Consider the following 19543-nt stretch of genomic DNA (forward strand, 5'->3'; position numbering starts at 1 on the left):
TGCCTCATTGTTCAGGTTGTTGTAGCTGGAGAGGTACACACAAACATACCCACACACTCACGTCTGGCAGTTCTGTGGCTCTTCCCTCCCACCGGCAGATGGATGGGGTTAATATCATAATTAAGCACCTCAGCCGACGGTTCCTGTTTACCGCTGGGTTGCTAGGCAGTGACATCAGCTGATCCCTCCCTCCTTCCTCTCTAATCCCTTCCCTCTGCCTCACACTCCCTCACACACACTCGCCACTGTCTCTGCTCTCTCTCTCTTCCAGATAGGCAGCACAGACGTGGACAGAGTGTGGCGGTATAGGAAGAGGAGAGAGCGGGAGGGTCGGTAGTAGAGGCTCAGACAGCATGGTCTGGGTCTGAGGACGAAGCAGCAGCAGCAGCAGCAGCAGCAGCCTTCACAACTCCATGTAGACCTGAGTGGTGACATCCACACAGCACCTGGACCCGTCCGCCCAGCAGCACCACCCAGGACGACACCCGCTTTTTTTGCTTTTTTTTTCCAGAGGAGCAACAGGAGGACGAGGGTTTGTTTGTATTCTTTGGCGGGTTTTTTTTCTTTTCTTTTCTCAGTTTTTTTTTCTTTTTTTTGTTTGTTTTGGGAGTAGGCTCCGGGCTGGACCGCATGCATGACACAACGCAAAGGCGAGAAACCCACCATCAGCATCCAGGAGCACATGGCCATTGACGTGTGCCCTGGCCCCATCCAGCCTATCAAGCAGATCTCGGACTACTTTCCCCGTTACCCGCGGGGCCTCCCCCCTGCTGCGCCCCACCAGGCGGGCCACATCGGGCCCCTGCGCTCTGCCCTCTCCACCTCCTCGGCTGCTGCCTCCGCCACCACCGCTGCTGAAAGTGACCGCCCAAATGAGGATAACCCAGACCGGGCTTGTGCCGGAGCCGCCGCCTCCTCTCCGGCCGTCAGGAGGGACGAGGAGCCCGATGTGGAGGGATACGACTCCGATGACTCCAGTGAGTGATGACTGTTTGGTGTTTTCCAACATGTCTACATGTGCGTGCGTCTATCCCTTTTAGTTCTCCCTCTCTCTTGTTACTGCATCTCCATTTTTTTTTTGCCACCGGTTGCCAGGCATCCCTCCAGCCTTGTGGCTTTGTGGCTTTATCTGTCACCTTTTCTTCTCTCGGCTCCCTCGTCCATCTCTTTCTATCTCCGATCGCCTGCTGTATGTGCGCGTGCATGTGTGTTGTGCGTATCTCTGTGCTGCAGCTAACTCTTTGCCTCAGTCGACAGACAGCCAACTGTTGCTGCTGCAAAGAATACAGCTCCCCCCTCCTCTTCCTCTTCTTTCTCCTCAGCTATCGTCCAGCTGAAAGGAGGATATGTGTGATTTTATGACTGCATGTGTCTTTCAACCACTGTATGTGAGCATTTTTCATCTTCCTCGTGTCGACGGGGTGCTTGATCTGTGCCGTCGATTAGTCTCCTCACCGGACCGAATGATTCATGGCTTCTTGATGAAGCCTCAAATTAGTCGCAGTTTTGCTCTCAGCGGAGTCTGAGTGCGTCTGTAAGCTCATCCACACTCTGCACTGACATGACGGGCAACTTCCACTGTTTGTGTGTTAGTTCTCAAATCATAAAGATGTCTGTGTGTCCATATCAGTCTCCATCACAGGAGGAAGCCTCCTCTCAGTAAGCCTTTGCCAAATATCACTGCTTTAGTGTGACAGGTTTGAGTGGCTGAATATTAATGGAAATTAATGCGCAGCAACTGCAAATCACAGAGACGGAACAAGATTCCTACATCCTGCAAAACCATTTTCACTCTTGATAGAAAGATATTATGACAGTCTGCACCAGCGCTGAGAACTTGAGTAATTGTTCTGCCAAAGCGAACCTCCGGATCTGCCAGATGATTGAGTGAAACACAGCGAAGGTGTTTCTGTTTCAGCATTCGGCCGAGTGTGTTATCGTGTCAGACTCTTGCAGCTCTCACTGGAGGTATACCTTAAGTGTCCTCTGCACAAGAGACTTGTGATTGCAGGTTAATGTGTGACAGCAGTGCAGCTTCTGTGAGAACTAATCCATGCAGAGCGGCATGCTGAGGGGGCTTAGGCCAGCTCTAATCCAGAACTGGACAGGAGCTGCCCGGCAGGGCGGGGGATGGTAGAGAGCAAGAGGAGGCAGGTTGGCTTGGCAGATGTTGCTCTATGACCTCTATAACCAGGACATCACTGAGGAGAGAAAAGAGATGTGCATACATGCTTTTTCTAATTTGTGAGAGCGGCCCTCCATTAACGAGAGAATCGACTTTTGCACCGAGATATGACTCTCAGAGGGCGTTTGCTCTTTTGTTTTTGACAATCACAACAGCGTTCCTGTTGGTTCATTGTGAAGAGTGTGTGGGAATTAATATTATCAACTGTAAAGTGATACTTGTGGTCTCTTTGAGACTAATAGAGTACCTCTAGCAGCTATTTGCGTACGTTTTCAGTCTAACAGTTTTTTTTTTCCAAGGCATTTACACTGAACAAACACAGAAATGCAGAATGCACCTAATTCTTTTTTATGATCTAATTTAGCCAACTGTGCACCAAGTTTTTGAGCTGGTAACAAAGTCTCAGTCATCGAGTTAATCAACACAGTTCTCAGATGTGGCTTTAAAGGACAATGATCAGATAGTGTGACCGGTACTTTGACTCTCCTTTGACCAGTTACTACAAAATCCAGCTTTATTCTGATGACATAATGCCATAGATGACAAGATGAAGAGGAGAACTGGTTGTTGGATGCTAGTATGTCAGCCTCAAATCTCCACAACTACACCGTTTGTCATAGGAGCTTCAGTAGAAACCAGCTGGACTTCTATTGCAGGTTCTTTCAAAAACCTACAACAGAAGTCCAGCTGGTTTCTACTGAAGTTCCTACAGTTACCATGACCTGGATGACTGAGAATCTCCACAACTACACCGTTTGTCGTAGGAGCTTCAGTAGAAATCAACTAGACATCTCTTGAAGGTTGTTTCAAGAACCAACAAGAGAAGTCCAACTGATATCATACACCGACATACATTTTTTGTCATAGGAGCTTCTTTCAAGAACCTACAAGAGAAGTCCACTTGGATGATTGCGAATCTTCACAGACGTACGCCGCTTGTCGTAGGAGTCTTCAGTAGAAACCAATTGGACTTCTCTTGTAGGTTCTTGAAAGAACCAGCAAGAGAAATCCAGCTGATTTCTACAGGGTGACCCAAAGTTTGGAAACAAATGAAAAGTCTATCATCCAAATAATATAATGTTATTTCAATAAATCAGTACCACAGATATATTCAGAAAAGTATCAGATTAGTGTAAAACAAACATATTTCAACATGTTCATGTTTGTTTCTTATACAAAGTTGTGAACGTTTCCACCACCTGGTTACACTGGTATCTTCTGGAATGTATCTTCATTCATGCTTATGAAGGTTCCTCAAACTGGCCAGTAAATGTTGCCTCATAGTACTTTTCAATGTTTAAAAAATTAAAACTGTCAGATACTTTACCATCAAGAGTTTTGAAATCTGACACTGATGGCCTGCATTTTGAAGTTATGCTCCAGCATACCTGTACCTTATGGTTCTATTAATTTTCTTCCGAGTTATTGCACTCGGCAAATACTATGCTTTTAAGTTATTTTATTATGGTAAAACAAAAATGGGTAAAATAAGAGTGAATTCATGCACCCCCAACTGAAATAGACACTGCAGTTAAACTTTGTTTCCAAACTTTTCGGTCACCCTGTACTAAAGCTCTTACAATTGCCATTATCAGGATGACTAAGAATCTACACAACTACACCGTTTGTTGTAAGAGCTTCAGTAGATATCAACTGGACATCTCTTGTAGGTTTTTGAAATCAACTTAACTTCTCTTGTAGATTCTTGAAAGAACATGCAAGAGACGTACAGCTCGTTTCTGCCTGAAGCTCCTACAATTACCATGACCTGGATGACTGAGAATCTCCACAGACACACATAGATGTTCTTCAGAGAAATCGTTTTCAGACTGCATGGTATGACAGATAATCTGCCACATGATGATTGTGAATGATCGACAACCTCATTAACTCTGTCTGTTGCAGATGTGTGACTCGTTACTGACCTTTAATTTCTGTTCCATCACCTCGCTCTTCATCCGTCCATTATCTTTTCCAATACGGTGGTTGTTTCATGACCTGTTGCAAAGATGCTGTGTGTTGGTATCACCTTGTGTTAAAAATAATGGATAGCATATGGAATATCTGGTCCTAAGATTGGGGTCGGGGCCAACAGTGGGAATTTTAAAGCAATTTACACAAATCAATGTGCAATTCTTTGTTTTGTGTCTGTTGTTGCAGAGAAATGTGATTAGCAACATCAGATGTTGGGCTGTGACACAGAATCACTGTTCTACTTTAACCCAGCTTAATTTAACACTTAATCACTGACCTGAGGTCAGTAAGCTTTATACAAGTCTCTGTGCTCCTTTACTAGCTAAACTCTCCATTATTTTGTGCTTGAAATGCGGAATACCTGCCTCCTCTGGTTGCTACAGTATTATACAGCTCTTAAATCAGGTATTATGGCTCAAGTGAAATACTTGATGTGTGTATTCTCTCAGAAAATGATCCTGGGTATCGGTAGATGATTCAAAACTGACAGGGAGCAACAAACCCTTGATCAGGACGTCCCTGGATAGAATTAATATTTTTGTTTGTTTTCAGTTCTTTGTTCAGAAAACAGAAAACATATGAATATGCAGGTATACATAGCTGTTGTTGCAATTTCAGTATAAAATAATCAGGTTGAAATTATTTAATATGCTGTAAATGCCACCCTTTCCTGTTGAATTATAATTCATTTAGGCTAATTAGGTGAACAGGTAGAGTGCACTTAGCACACTGTAGCTGATTTAGTTCATCTAGAGATAATACGCAGATTGTTTTTTGTTTTCCCTACAACCAGTTGATTGGTTGGAGAGTCGTTACAAATTCACACAAGATTTTCTTTGGTTGACTGCAGCCTTGGCAAAGATGTATTTGCATTCTGGATTTAGATAGCAATGTAAAGTGAATCTGCTACTGCTAACGTGAGCAATCGAAGGGTTTATGGGTAAAAATAGAGGAACCAGCACCTCCACCTTCATTTATTGTTTCACAACGTCCATTCTAGAACAACAAATATTAATATGTTGACATTATATGCTGTATTTTTATGCTTTTGCTCAGTTTATGAAGTAAAAGTTCACTGACTTCCTTTACTGACATTTAGCTACATGTATGATGCAAAAATCCACTTTGATTTTGCTGTGACACAAACAACTCAGGGTGTCTCAGTCAAATAAAGTCCAATCAAACGTACAGCATCACTGTACGACTTCTGACGACAAGCTCTGAAACCATTTATTTGTTGTACAACTCTTTGTCTGTTAAGGCAGAAAAGCACTGCCCATTTAGAATTGACTGCTATTATGAGTGGATGCTTTGACACGCCACTTACTGGAGAAGTTGTTATTGGGAGGGCTGAAAAGCTCAATGTGCATCAAACCAAGTGTTTGCCTGATCCTCTAAAAGCATCTGAAAACACCTCTGTGACAGTGGAATCCAGCAGGAGGGGCTACATCTGCCAGTTTCAAAGTGTTAAAGCATCTGGATAGAATGTTAGTTTTAATCCATCTCTAAAGTGGCATTTTCTCGACAACAGTGGCCGTCCAATCCGTTAAGGACGCGAGAAATGGCGAGTGCTTGCTACATGCAACAGGTGACACACCGTGTCACATGTGTGTACCTGTAAGTTTATTAAAGAGGATTTGGTGCGCAAACATGAGGATCAGTCACACTACAGGTTTATGGAAACGTCAAACCGCCGGCTCCTCTCCATCCTCCCTGCTAATAAGACAATTAGACACAAACATCTGCTCGAACATTGTCTTAATGATTTTGCAATCACCTGAAGAGTCATCAGTGGTGCAGGATAATTACAATGTCAACTCCTCTTTCAAGAAAGGAAAAAAAAAGAAGAGCCAAACAAGGAAGGAGCATAGAAAGTGTCAACTGTATTGGATGAGTTATCCAAAGTATGACTCATCTGTGTGCTTGTCACCAGCCTCAAGTACTGTCTAATGAAGGTAGGCACTAAAATATATAATTAAAAAAGGAATAACAAGTGGCTGTTTGGGTCTGATGCAATGTCCCAATAATCCCAGGCTGCTGCTGCTGCCATGGGAGCTTGAAAGGAGAAACATAATGCATATAAACATAATACTGCAGCAGCACACAAGTGTGCTTTAAGAAATGGAATCACAGGCTCAATGATTAAGACCTACTGTACTTTATGTAGAAAAATGAGCACTTCAAGGCTTTAACACTGCAGGTGATGCATGCATATGGTGTTCCTGGCTTGGGTTTGTGTACGATTCTTATTTCTGTGGCGACATTAGCAAAAAAACATGACCTCATGCTGGGACACTCCAGGCACAGATGCAACGCAGTTTTATATTGGAAATTGCTCAAACATCAACAGCAATCATCAGGTTTTGATCTCAGATTAGCCATTTCAGACTTGTCATTTTTTGCACTGAAGCTTGACAGGCATCCAGCAAGAAATCGCCTCAGCGGGCCAAAAACACAATGCAACCACAAGACATATTACAGCTTTTGTGTCTGTATGCATTTCTTTGATTAGGAACAACTTGTTCCTCGCTGGCAACAAAAGCCTCCGCAATTTCTTTCAGTTCAACATCTACGGCATTTGAAAATACTTTGCTGGATATTCACTTTCTGACGTCAAGACCTTGTGAAGCAGACAAAGGAAAAGAATATTATTAAAAGTAGAAGGGGTTTCTTGAAGATATTTAAAATGTGGTGACAAATAAGCCCTGGAATGCAACAACAAACATCACAGATTGCTGTTGAAAGGGTTTTTCCTTTAAGATACGCTGCTGCTATAATTTGCAGTGCTGAAAGACTTGCTGAAGGACAGCTGAAACCAAGGCTATTTGATAAAAACTCACAATAAAAGCGAGGAACATCCTATCAGTCTGGCAGACATAACAGCTTCTACTGGATGACAACAAGCTTATAAGAATTAAAGAAAAGAAAATGGAATTTTAACAACTTTCTTCTCTTATCAGCTTCCCTTGTGTGTGTGTGTTTCCAGCTTTATTTAATCTTGGAGGGTTAGTAGCATTTTATCATTGTTTGTTGTGCAGCTGATCTGATAATTCCTGGACTCATACATATGAATCACACACCGAGGTGAAGTAATTTCTCCCTCTTGGCGGTGAAGCAAGCACCGCTGTGATCCAAATGGGGAAAAAAGCTGCTTTCATTTCAATTTGTTTGTCTTTGAAAAAAGTTGTAACTTTTTACCCCTGTTGCGGTGCAAAATTCAAGAGAAAAGGAACTCTGTGCTTCCTGTTGGTGCTCTAAAAGAACCGGCGCTGCCCCAAATTGGCTCTTCGCGGTCCTGCGGGACTCGATCCAGTATCTGCATGCTTCCTCTGGAGGGTGGATGGGGGGAGGGGGGAGCAGCGTGGCGGCGTTCTCCCTCCTGAGCCAAATCACACGGGGACATCTCAATCCTCGCAAAGAACCTGCTGGCTAATCTGCATAACAGCAACATTTCCACTGATTTTCTGTGACTCAACCTTGATTTTAATTGAAGCGGAAAAGTGCATCGCCCACCGAGTGTCCCAGCTCCCCCGCCGAGGAGGGAGGGAGGAACCAGAACCGTTCGGTCATCCGGATCTGTGCCACATTAATTAATGATTGTTTGTCGCGTCCACGAAGAGGCCACATCCTCGCCGGTCGGGAGGAATAGCCGGTGTGACCCACATGACAGAGCGGGCTCTTGTGTTTTTGAGAGATAAGCCTCGGAGCCGTATGTGTTGACAGGGCCGGTGCAGGGCGGCTGGGGGGTTAGAGGGAGCCACTAATGTATGCACTCACTGGTCTCCCCCGAGATGTTTTGCTCTGGCAGCGCTGCCGTCTCCTCAGCACAGGAGTTGAGCTACAGTGTTTGCTTGTAGTTGTCATCTGGTGAGAGGAGATGCAGCCGGAGCATGACAGAAGTGTCGAAAACGAAAGGATAGTGATCCGTCAGGGAAAGTGAATGGAATCAGCAGCTGTGTTTTTTATGGAGCTGCAGCCAGGAGAGTTTCCTCATAAAAAAAATGTTTATTAGGATCTTAATTAAGATGATAAATTATTCAAAGATGGTGCATGTTAAATATTGATGCGCTTCCATATAATCATACAGTACACTGACATTTTTTATTGCTTTTTCTGTCATGCGTCCACCTACAAAGATAATGGAGACTTTTTTCCAATCTCCTATATTGATAACCTACATATAGAGCCCCTTTAAATGTCAACTAGGTTCTACAAAGCACTCTACATTGTGTTTCTAATGCGCTCTTACACAGTGGTTAGCACTGTCACCTCACAGCTAGAAGATCCCCGGTTCGCGCCCTGGATCTTTCTACATGGAGCTTACATGTTCTCCCTGCACATACTTGGGTTTTTTCAGGTACTCCGGCTTCCTCCCACAGTCCAAAAACATGCAGAGGCTCATGATGAGCCCCAGGGTATGGACCTAGGACTCTGGGGTGTTCTCTGGTGTTTTGCGACATTGATGAGCATCCTGGATCTTTTGGGTTTTGTGGGTAACAGGATGGAGCTTCTGTGGATCAAGTGTGTCCAGTGGGATCTTTTAGGATCTTTGGAGTTTAAAGGCTTGAGCTCTTTGTTGCTTTCCTGAACAATTTTTGGTCAGGGTCTTCGTTTTACCTTGGTAGGTCGTACATGTCAAAGTAACATCCACATACATGAGTATTATACACTTTACCTGTTAGTGGTTTCATGTTGTGACTGACTGATTCTTGTGCGTGACTGACCAATGAAGGACAGTACAGGGTTTAGACAGACTTTCCAGTGCGGTTTTCAGCCTTATGCAGAACTTTAAAAACATGGCATCATCGTGAGTGGCGACTCTGGTGAGCTATGCAAATGTATTCATCCTGAATATTAAAGCACATTTCTTAACTTTGCTGTTATTTTTGGATATTTTATTAAAGAACTTTGACCAAAATATATACTGAGTGGGACATTCCCTTCTCTCTCATGTCATGAAAAGAGTGTTTCTACATTATTAGTGCATTTTTTGTTCCTTATTGCCTGAAAGATCCACCAATACTGATACACTGGATAACAATTTAATTGGATGCTCTTTGTAATAATGTTACATTGAACAAAAGTCAGACTGTGGTGGGGATTCACTGACTAAACCACTGGACTGATATCAGAACTACATTGACCTTATTACTAGAATCCTATCAGCCAGATGTGGCCCATCTGCATTAACTCAGTATTTAGCATCATAGCAATCGCTGGCCTCTGTGCAGTGATTTTTACAGCTTTTAAAGCAACACAGATGATAATTTAGACAATCAGGACATCTAAGCGTAGATTGCAGAAGAGTGTCAGCTGGAAAGAAGTTGAATCGATGGTCATTTGAGACTACTAAAACTGTATCTTCCTAAGGTTTAAGTTTAGTTTTTGGGACAGTTAAGAAGGCTTTTGGGATGACCATGAAGTATTTTGTGGAATTTTAAGGAGTAGCTACCACCAGTGTTGCCATCGTGATTGTGCTGCCATCTAGTGGTTCCTCTGCTCTACAGCTTAATGCTACATCACAGCTGGATGTGCTCAGAGGTTTAACAGACTATATCCCACCCTGTCTTCACAAAATTAGGCTCCTATACAACTAAACTGCAATGTCATTTAGGGTTGGCAAGATGAGTAATTTCAACATATTTTTGAACCTGTATAGAAAAAGACAGAAGCCTGAAGGTTAAGAAAGTAAAAGACGAGGATGGAGGCAGAAATTCATCCAGGAGACCAAGACTTGCTTCTTGCATCTGACCATTATTCTTAAGTTTCATTTTTGACTTGTGTATTTTTTGTTTTTTGCTCAGTGTTTGGTTAAATTTAGACCCAAAAACAACATGGTTAGGCTTGGTTGTAATTTCCCCAATGATAACGACTTAGTTGAGGTTCGGCACTGGAAGTACTTGGTTAAGTTTTTTTTTTTTTTTTTTACAAAATATCACCCTTTCACAACATGTTTGAAGTTTTTCCTCCATTTTCTATGAATTCCGCCCTAGCTAATATATGATTGGTTCACTGAAAACATACAACAGTAAAACAGTGAAGTGAATGACAAAGATGTGTTGATTTGAATGTAATCCAGCAGAAAATACAATTCCCTCAAAACATGATTGAAAACTGAGTTCCGCTATATGGAAATGTAAATTCTGGGAGACCGGGGTGCTACATCACAACCTAAAAGTGATGAAGAAATAACCAAAGTGTGTAGCGGAACTTCAAACTATTCAGGTTAATTCAGCAGTGCTCAGGATTCAGGGCTTTCCACAGGATTTAGTCTGACTTGAACTTGTTTGAAAGTTCAGCAGTACTCTGGGGCTCTGCCATGTCGTGCCTCGTAGTTAATTAAAATCATTTTAAAATTGCTTCTAAAACAAATCGGGAGCCTGAGCAATGAGGCTAAATCTAAAGTAATTTTCTCTCTAAGCCTTCAGAACCTCCTCGGTGGTCCAGCGAGAGCACATATCCACAAAACCTTGATAATGCCAGGAAAAGAAATGGCAGGTGTGAGAGACGAATAATTTAATATTTCCCTGTGCACCGTACCAATTTACATTTAGTGAAGAACATTTTTTGTCTTTTCTGTGTTACATAAGTAAAAGACTTGCAGCTAAATCAGAGACTAAGTTAGGAATAGATACTAAAATCCTCAACGATACTCGGTGGAACCACTTAGCAGGCTGTAGAGTCACAGAAGCATTTTTCCAAACACACTAACAATGCGTCTTCGAGTGGGAAACACCTGCTACTTAGCAAGCAGTTTAGCAGTAACGTGGAAATGCTTTGGGTATCTGACCAGCAGGATAATCTCCTAAAAACTCAGCGTATTCCTTTAAGGATGGCAGCCGAGGAAGCCATCTGTTGCCTCTCCGTGAGAAAAAAACAAAAAACAAAAACGCCATTTCCAGACCTCTGTGAAATTGAGGCCTGCATCAATCCACTTGAAAACATCCCCTGAGCCTCATAATGCTCAGTTCAATGTAAAGAGTGGGTTCAGCGCTGCCCTACCCGGCACAGGAGAATCCTATTAAGAGTCTATCTGCAAGCTGTCATGCAGTAGTAATGAGTCACTGTGGTGTCCCGTGCTTTCCTGTGACTAACAAAGCAGGCCAGATTGTCAGCCCGGTCACATTATGGGTTATTATTATTGGCGCTGTCTCTCTACAGGAACCACTGAGTGTTTTAAGTTAGCTGCAGCTCGGCTTCATCAGATCCAAACTCTTGCCTCTGCTCCCCTCCGCTTCATCCCGCTAAGCACATTATGTAATGATAATGCCAGCTATTACACAGATCCATTTGGCGTCTGGGGCTGTCATCATCATGTGGGGAGAAATGTTGTTTGGCTTCGGTTTGTCACACTTTGCATGCACATGTTGAGAGAGTGTGTCTAAATATTGCTGGTAAAATACAGAATCCACCTGTTGTTTTTTTTTTTTTTTAAATCCCAGAGTGGCAGAGTGCTTCATCTCCCCACTCACCGAGCAACAGTAGACTCGCTCCATTTGCCAAAATTTAATCCCAGAGTCTGATCACATCTCTGCCCACACGCGGCGATGAATCAAAAACTTAACAAACTTAACCGTTACTTTATCGAGTGTGCGCTCGGTCCGCAGAGAGTTCGGTTGGATTTTTTTAGCCTTTAGTCTCTTCAGTATCTTCGGGTCTGATTGTGCAGTTTAATGAGGCCACAGTTGGGATGTCTGAGGATTAAAGTTCAAAGCTTTCAAGTTGTTACTTCTGACTGTTATTTTCAGTTCAGGGCAAAATTTGTCTGGAGTGCTTGATGATCAAATTTACATTATAGTCTCAATGAGAAGCCATTATGGTTCCATCAAAGGACAATGTGGAGCAGTGGCTTAGTCTTGTTTTAACTCTCTCATGTTAGAAGTTACTGGGATTGCAAAATTGCAGCTCAGACAAAGGTTGGTTCGGCTGTAGAATGAGCCACTGCAGATATGAAACCCTCATTTATCCGCTGTATTACAGAACCTGAGTCAGTTTTATTTCTAGTAGCAGCAGCAGGAAGCCATTTCCAGGAAGTTAGCAACTAGCTGGTGAAAAACACAAAACCTCCAAAGGCTTAATAGATAGATTTTTATTAAGTAGATGTTGGAGACCCAAGCAGAGCAAAAAGGAGAATTTAAATTCATCAACTGGACAGAATCAAGACTTCTAATATGTGCTGTTCCATGTTTTGCCAATTTGTTAGCTATTCTAACTTTGCTTTAATTATCATGGTAGCATAAATTAGTCAGGTTACTTTGTAATATTAATCACATTTTTTTTAGAAAGCACTTTGACTTTATTGGTTAGTATGTGTTAGTTCTTTAATCTGTGCTGGTGGTTAGCACTTTCGCCTTGCAGCAAGAAGATCCCTGGTTCAAATCCCGGGGTGGGCCTGGGATCTTTCTGCATGGAGTTTGCATGTTCTCCCTGTGCATGTGTGGGTTTTCTCCGGGTACTCCGGCTTCCTCCCACAGTCCAAAAATATGCTGAGGTTAATTGACGACTCTAAATTGCCTGTAGGTGTGAATGTGGGAGTGGTTGTTGCGACAGACTGGCGACCTGTCCAGGGTGTCCCCTGCCTTCGCCAGAGTCAGCTGAGATAGGCTCCAGCACCCCCCGTGACCCTAGTGAGGATAAAGCGGTATATAGAGAATGGATGGATAGTTCTGTAATCTGCTAGTAGAAATTCCATTGATACAAGTGTGATAGAGGAAATATTCTTTCAGTATGATCATAGTTGAAAATATCCTCCTGTTTTCTTGCTGTGTTGGCATCAGTTACTGATTAAAACAGACACTGTCTTGATTACTCATCACTATCACCTAGTAACCATTATAAGAGCTGCAGTGTATGGACCTAAATCGATGACTTCAACATATCTGTAATCCTTTTAAACCCAGGAACACACAAAAAATTTAACTTCCTCTCCTGTTTTGTCAACAAAAAAAAAAAAACGAACAAAACGACAAACAACAAGGGATTGTAATCACTATAGGTGGGTCTCATTAATCTGTTTTCAGTGAGGTACAGTTTGGTTTTCATGGACATTTCAGTTTGTAGCCTAATGGATGTGAAATTGCAGAGCTTTTTGGGATTTTGGCAGCAACCTGTTTTGTTCTCTGTGATGTGTTTGGACCAATATTGGTGCTGAAATGTGGAAAAAGGCTTAATTAAATCACTTCACACACCTTGAAGTACATCACTAGTGCGAGCCCATTAGTGAGGGGCCAGCTCTAACTTGTGCCATGTTGAAAGTGGTACAGAAACTAAGCAAGAGTGGCGTTACAACTTTTATGGAAAAGCATTCATTAAAAAATGAAGCCGACACGTTCACATGCCTTCAGATTAATGGAAAGGAACATATATCTGTAATACAGGGCTGTAAAAAGAAAAGTATTTACAGAAATCTTCTGTTGTTGCATATTTGTCACATAAAAAGATAAACTAATTCTAATGTAAGACAAAGACAACACAAGAAAACATAAAATGCAGTTTAAATGATGATTTTATTTTTGGAAAGAAAAATGCTGCTCTATGTGTAAAAATAATTTCCCCCTTAGCTACCAATCTACCAAATGACTAAATGCATTTGTCAGTTGGGTTCAGTTTCACCATCCTCACTCACATATGGTTATTGCCAGGCTTGTTGAATCTGAACTTATCTAATTAGAACCTGTCTTCATTATGAACTAGCTAAAGGGTCTCAAAAGCAACAAATGATGCCACATTCTGAAGAGATTCAAGAACAGTTGAGAGAAGAAGTCACTGACATTCATCAGTCTGGAGGGTTCCAAAGCCATTGCTGAGGCTCTGAGACTCCAGAGTGAGAGACATTATCCACAAATGGAGGAACATGGAACAGTGGTGAACCTTTCCACCCAGGAGTGGACCAACAACCAACATCGGCATCTAATCAAGGAGTCACAAAAGAACCCAGAGGAACATCTAAAGATCTGCAGAACTCGCTGACCTCAGTTACGGTCCATCTACATGATTCCACAATAAGGAAGACTCTGGGAGGAAATGGATTCATGGGAGAGTTGAAAGGATCAAACCACTATTGACCAGAAAGAACATAAAGGTTCTTCTGGCATTTTCAAAAAAAATATCTGGATGAGCTGCAAGACTTTTGGGAAAACATCCTGTCGAATGATGAGTCAAAAGTGGAACTTTCTGGAAGACATGGGTCCGTTACATCCAAGAAGAGTGGACCAGAATTCCTCCATGGTGGTTCAAAAGACTGATCACAAGCTGGAACAAACATTTAGCTGCAGTTCTTTCTGCCAAACCACTTATTAGATTCAGGGGGGAATTACTTTTTCACAGGGATGATAGAGGTTTTTAATAAATCTTCTATAAATCCTCATTTAAAAACTGCTTTTTGTGTTTTGTGGGTTATCTCTGTCTAATATTCAAAAAATATGACTATTAGTTTGATGATCTGGAACATTTGAGTGTGAAAAATATGCAGAAATAAAATATTTCTGTACAGCACTGTATAGTTCTGCACGTACGAGAACGACAGACACCAAACACATCCATTTTAGAGCATAACTGCACCCGAACACATAAATCACCCATTTTCTTTGTGTTATGACCTGATCACATGGCCAATAACGACAGTAATGATACCATTTTCATTTGTATGGTACAGTTCATGCAGAAAGTGCAGCTCAAAGGGCTCTACATCAACAAAAGTGAAAGATTAAAGATAAAACATAAAGATATAAGTCTTACCTCAGCTTTAGTTGTCATTTTTTAGATTAAAAAGTTCAGAATAAGTGATTTCTTGCTCTTTTCCTCTGTTTTCTGGATGATTACCGATTATATAATGGTGCAAAGGAACCCCACGTTGAGCTGGAAGCTTTGTTTTCATCTCTTGGGACCCCATTTAGGAGCGTTGTATATTAGTAGATAATTAGTAGCCTGGTCTTCAGTCATTTCACAGTTGTTCCATCACTTGTTGTGTTTTTACTCCTAGTACGACGCATATCTGTGCACTCGATTTTTCTTGTGTTTTTCTCAGTGAATCAAAGGTTGAGCTCAGCTACAACCCAGAGGAGCTTCTTCTTAATCAGACCCAGACTCTTAAACTCTCACTCGGTCAAAGAGGCTTCCGTTCTTTCCTCCGAGTTCGTCACAATACTCCCCGAGAAGATGCCAAACTTGTGCTCTTTCAGAGTTTCTGTAACCCACCTCAGCTGGATCGATAATAGGTCTCTGCCCTCCTTCTTTGGACTCTTAGAAGCCACATCTTTCAGTCTTTCAGTGTGTTCTCCCGTAGGAGGGGAAGCTCATTGAGTTGTACAATGCAGCTCTGCAGCAGACGGACCACAGCGTCTGGCTTCACAGAGCAGCGCCGGGCTGGAAATGCTTTCTGAGTTTACCTGGACTAATACCAACCACGCAGGAGGGTTTCCTTGTGTAGGTGTATTGTGTGATTTGCTTTATTGTCTGTGAAAGTGGATTTGATTTCGTCGGGGTGGGGGATGTCCGTCCTGCCAGATGGTCTCCAGACGACTGCGTGCTTAAAGATTATGTATGTAATCTCTAATCACGCTGCGCTGAAGTTAAAGAGAAATGACATTTACATGGTAATTCAATACATTTTAATTTGGAATGGAGTGACGAATGAAAGTGGGCGAGTAGTAGGACAGAAAGGCCATCAGATCCTTAAAACCGAAAGGGTTTAACCCTGTGGGAACACGAATGTGCTGAGAAAATGTCAACGAGACAAAAACAAACCCTGTAGTTCTCATGTCATGCTGCAGAATGTCGGCGTTACAGTGTTGCCTTTGTGGAATCTGCAAGACAAGATCAGCAGTTTATATTTTAGATGAATTTTTAGAGTTTTGGTTTCATGTCTACAACAGGTGTCCAACACATAAACCTCTGGTATCTTTAAAATGTTTGGAATTTTATGATTTTTGTTTGTCCTTTTTTTCTGCAATAAGTTGAAATTTTGGCTCAAAAGTGGCAAAGAAACTTGAAAATCCCGTGAAAAAAACACAAGCTCCTCCTCTTGGGAGTAAAAAATATGGTCCTTCATTCCAAAGAAAGTGCAAATTTTGGTCTTATAGTGGCACTAGAGAAAATTTAGAGAGGGTCACAAGAAAGATGGTCAATCTTTCTTTGTTTCCTCTTAATTACTGATGAAAAAACGTAGGTCTGGACAGTATTTTCATTTTCACACTTGCTGCTAGTGCTTGCTGGTATGGGTGACAATTTTTAAAATGCTTAATTTCAGATAAATTTCATGACAAAAGACCAGGAGAGCAAAGGTTTAGTTCGAATTTAACCACTTTGCTTTAAATTCAACCAGTCTGGCCTATTTATCAAGGTACATTGCTGATAATTTTACCATTAAAACACAAAAATACACGTTTTCACAATAATGACATTCAATCGAACAACTTTCTTATTAACCATTGATGAAGCATCTTTTGCTCATACACATTGTTTTATCTCCTCGCGCACCAAGTGGTGTAAAATTATCCAGCAAGTTGAAATTTAGGCACTGTGATTGAAATTAGCTAAAAGGTTTATGAGTAAAATGACATATTTATGGAAGGAGATATTTCTTAAGGTGAAAGGATGAGATACAACTACTGCAAATCAAGCACTTCTGACAGTATGGTGACATTTTCTTGTCCATTCAGAGCCCATTTAGCATGCTTGTTGTGCCTCAGAAAAAGAAAAGCTCATCACAGAGAAGCTCACATACGGATCCTCGACAGCAACGCTCCATTTTTATCCTGATGTTGTTACTCAACAGCCTCAAAAGCTGCACTTTAGTTGGGGAGTAAAGTGCGGAGGTGTTGCAGCTTTACCTCATCTGCAGAGGTTGTTGGACCTCTTTTATATTTCATCAAACCATATACTTACACCTGTTTTCAATTTCCTCCAGTATGTTGTGACTGAAAATACAAGATGCATCTTTTTTCCTCTGATTATTTGTCTTTGCAGTTTCACCTAAATATAAAGTAGTGGATTTATTTCTTGCAGTTTTTTTTAACTCATACAGTCGAAAAAGTGAGTAAATGTACCACGTGAAGGTCCTTGGCAAGCCTTCACTTAATTGCTTTTTCATCCTCACATGCGTGCTGTGAAATCACCGGAGACAAGTTGCAGGACACGCTGTCCTCTGGTCACCGGAGATAAATCCACACGGCAGCAAAGGGTCAAAAGAAACCACTGTTATCAAATCGCCAAAAAAATCCCATCCCGCTAAGTGCATTCTTCTCGGCTCGCAGAGATTAAATATTTGACTACAGGAGTCTATTAGTTCCAGCTGTTCCGTCCGCTGCTTCGTATTCACACGATCACTCAACTTGATTTAGATTCTGTCTTGAACTTCTTGCAGCGTGAAGATAGATAGAAGTCAATGAGTAGCAGCTCCATACTGTTCCTTTGGATTCACAGTAACTTTGAAGTCTCTGTGGCGGTGTTGTCTTCCGTTACGCTCCCTGAGGTGTGACATGATAATGAAGCCGAGCAGAAAAAAGGCCTGTGTGCTTATTCTCCAGTGCATTAGCAGCAGCAGTCAGTCAATCTCAGTGTGTGCCATAAGAAAGCGCATCAATACTTCTTTAAAATGGAAATCTACTGCCGTTAGTTTGAACACAGTTTTTGTAGCTTGGTGTTGGGCCTCTCCATAAAAACACATCACAGTCACTGTACAACCATGTTTATCTACCACTGTGAAAAAAAATCTAGTTCTGGTTGTAATTTGAATGCAATCTATATGTAACAGGGTCGATTATACATTAATATATGTGTGTGTATATGGAATACAGTATATTGTACTTTAGTTATTGTGATAATCACACAAAATCTGTGTCTGTGGATTTGTTTTTGTTTGTTTTTGTTTCAGTTAATGCCTGACTAGTTGAGCCTCCTTGTCAGTAAGCGGAACTTTGGTTCGGTTTGCATTACTACAGCCACATTCTATGTAACACTGCCCTCTATAAGTGGCGTTTTCGCGCCGATTTTCTCCCCTTTTGTCATGAATCTCTGTGGGAGAGGTAAGCGGTTTTGCTGTCCGGTGAAATTCCTGTTCTGGCAAGCTAAAACTTGTCACAAGATGCTTACTTTGTTATCATTTGATCTGTGTAGGGGCATGTGTTGTGGCGATCACTGACAGGAGGATTTTCTGTTAATATTTACATGTCAGGTATGTTATTTTCTGTTTGAAAAACTTAACGTTAGCCCTTTTGTCATGAATCTCTGTGGGAGAGGGGCATGTGTTGTGGCGATCACTGACAGGAGGATTTTCTGTTAATATTTTCATGTCAGGAGCCGGAAAACAAATGGAGACTGCCTCCAAAGAGATGCACGCCTGAGTCTTTCATAACACAACGCAGAGACAGAAACAAACCGGTCACATATATCCTGTATAGTCATACATCTTTGCATATACAGTGCCTATCATAAGTATTCACCCCGTTTGATGTTTTACCCTTTTATTGCTTTCATAAATCAATCATGGTCAATAAAATTTAGCTCTTTTAACAAAAAATTTTTTGGAAAAACTCTTTAATGTCAAAGTGAAAACATATTTCTATAAAGTAATGTTAATGAAAGAAAATTATATAAATAAAAACAGTTGTTTGCATAATTATTCACCCCCTTTTTAATTTAATGGTCTAATTCAATAGAGGTCCATCAAATTGTTGCCAGTAGTCTCACAATTAGTGAAATGAAGATCACCTGAGTGGTGTGGGTGTGTTTCAAGTGACTGAGTTGTAAAACAGCTGTGTCTGAAGGGTCCAGAGAGTGGTTGATCAGTATTCCTGGTTACCATTACACCATGAAGACAGGAGAACACTCTAAGCAACTCAGAGAAAGGGTTATTGAGAAGTACAATTCAGGGGATGGTTACAAAAAAAATTCCAAGGCACTGAACATCCCCCGGAGTTCAGTGAAATCAATTATCAAGAAATGGAAGGAATATGGCACTTGTGTGAATCTGCCTGGATCAGGCCGCCCTCGTAAACTGAGTGACCGTGCAAGTAGGAGACTAGTGAGAGAAGCCACCAAGACCCCTACAACTACTCTGAAGGAGTTACAAGCTTCAGCTGCTGAGATGGGAGAGACTGTGCATGTAGCAACTGCTGCCCGGGTTCTTCACCGGTCAAAGCTTTATGGGAGAGTGGCAATGAGAAAGCCACTGTTGAAGAAAAGTCATATTAGATCTCGACTAGAGTTTGCCAAAAAGCACGTGGAAGACTCCATGGTCAAGTGGAAGAAGATTCTTTGGTCTGATGAGACCAAAATTGAGCTTTTTGGCCATCAGACAAGACGTCATGTTTGGCGGAAACCAAACACTGCACATCAGCAAAAACACACCATCCCCACTGTGAAGCATGGTGGTGGCAGCATTAT

The 19543-nt window shown here is 41.7% G+C and overlaps 1 protein-coding gene across 1 annotated transcript in view; it reads left to right on the forward strand.

Moving 5' to 3' along the window:
- The first annotated feature begins 220 nt into the window (after positions 1 to 220).
- Positions 221 to 19543, forward strand: part of doc2b (double C2-like domains, beta) — a 238613-nt gene continuing 219290 nt past the window's right edge. Inside the window, exon 1 of the mRNA XM_051937386.1 lies at positions 221 to 977. Within this exon, the coding sequence (XP_051793346.1) occupies positions 635 to 977 (343 nt within the window). The 5' untranslated portion in view covers positions 221 to 634. The remainder of the gene's footprint in view (positions 978 to 19543) is intronic.

Source organism: Acanthochromis polyacanthus, chromosome 17, assembly GCF_021347895.1.
Source record: "Acanthochromis polyacanthus isolate Apoly-LR-REF ecotype Palm Island chromosome 17, KAUST_Apoly_ChrSc, whole genome shotgun sequence".
NCBI lineage: Eukaryota > Metazoa > Chordata > Actinopteri > Pomacentridae > Acanthochromis > Acanthochromis polyacanthus.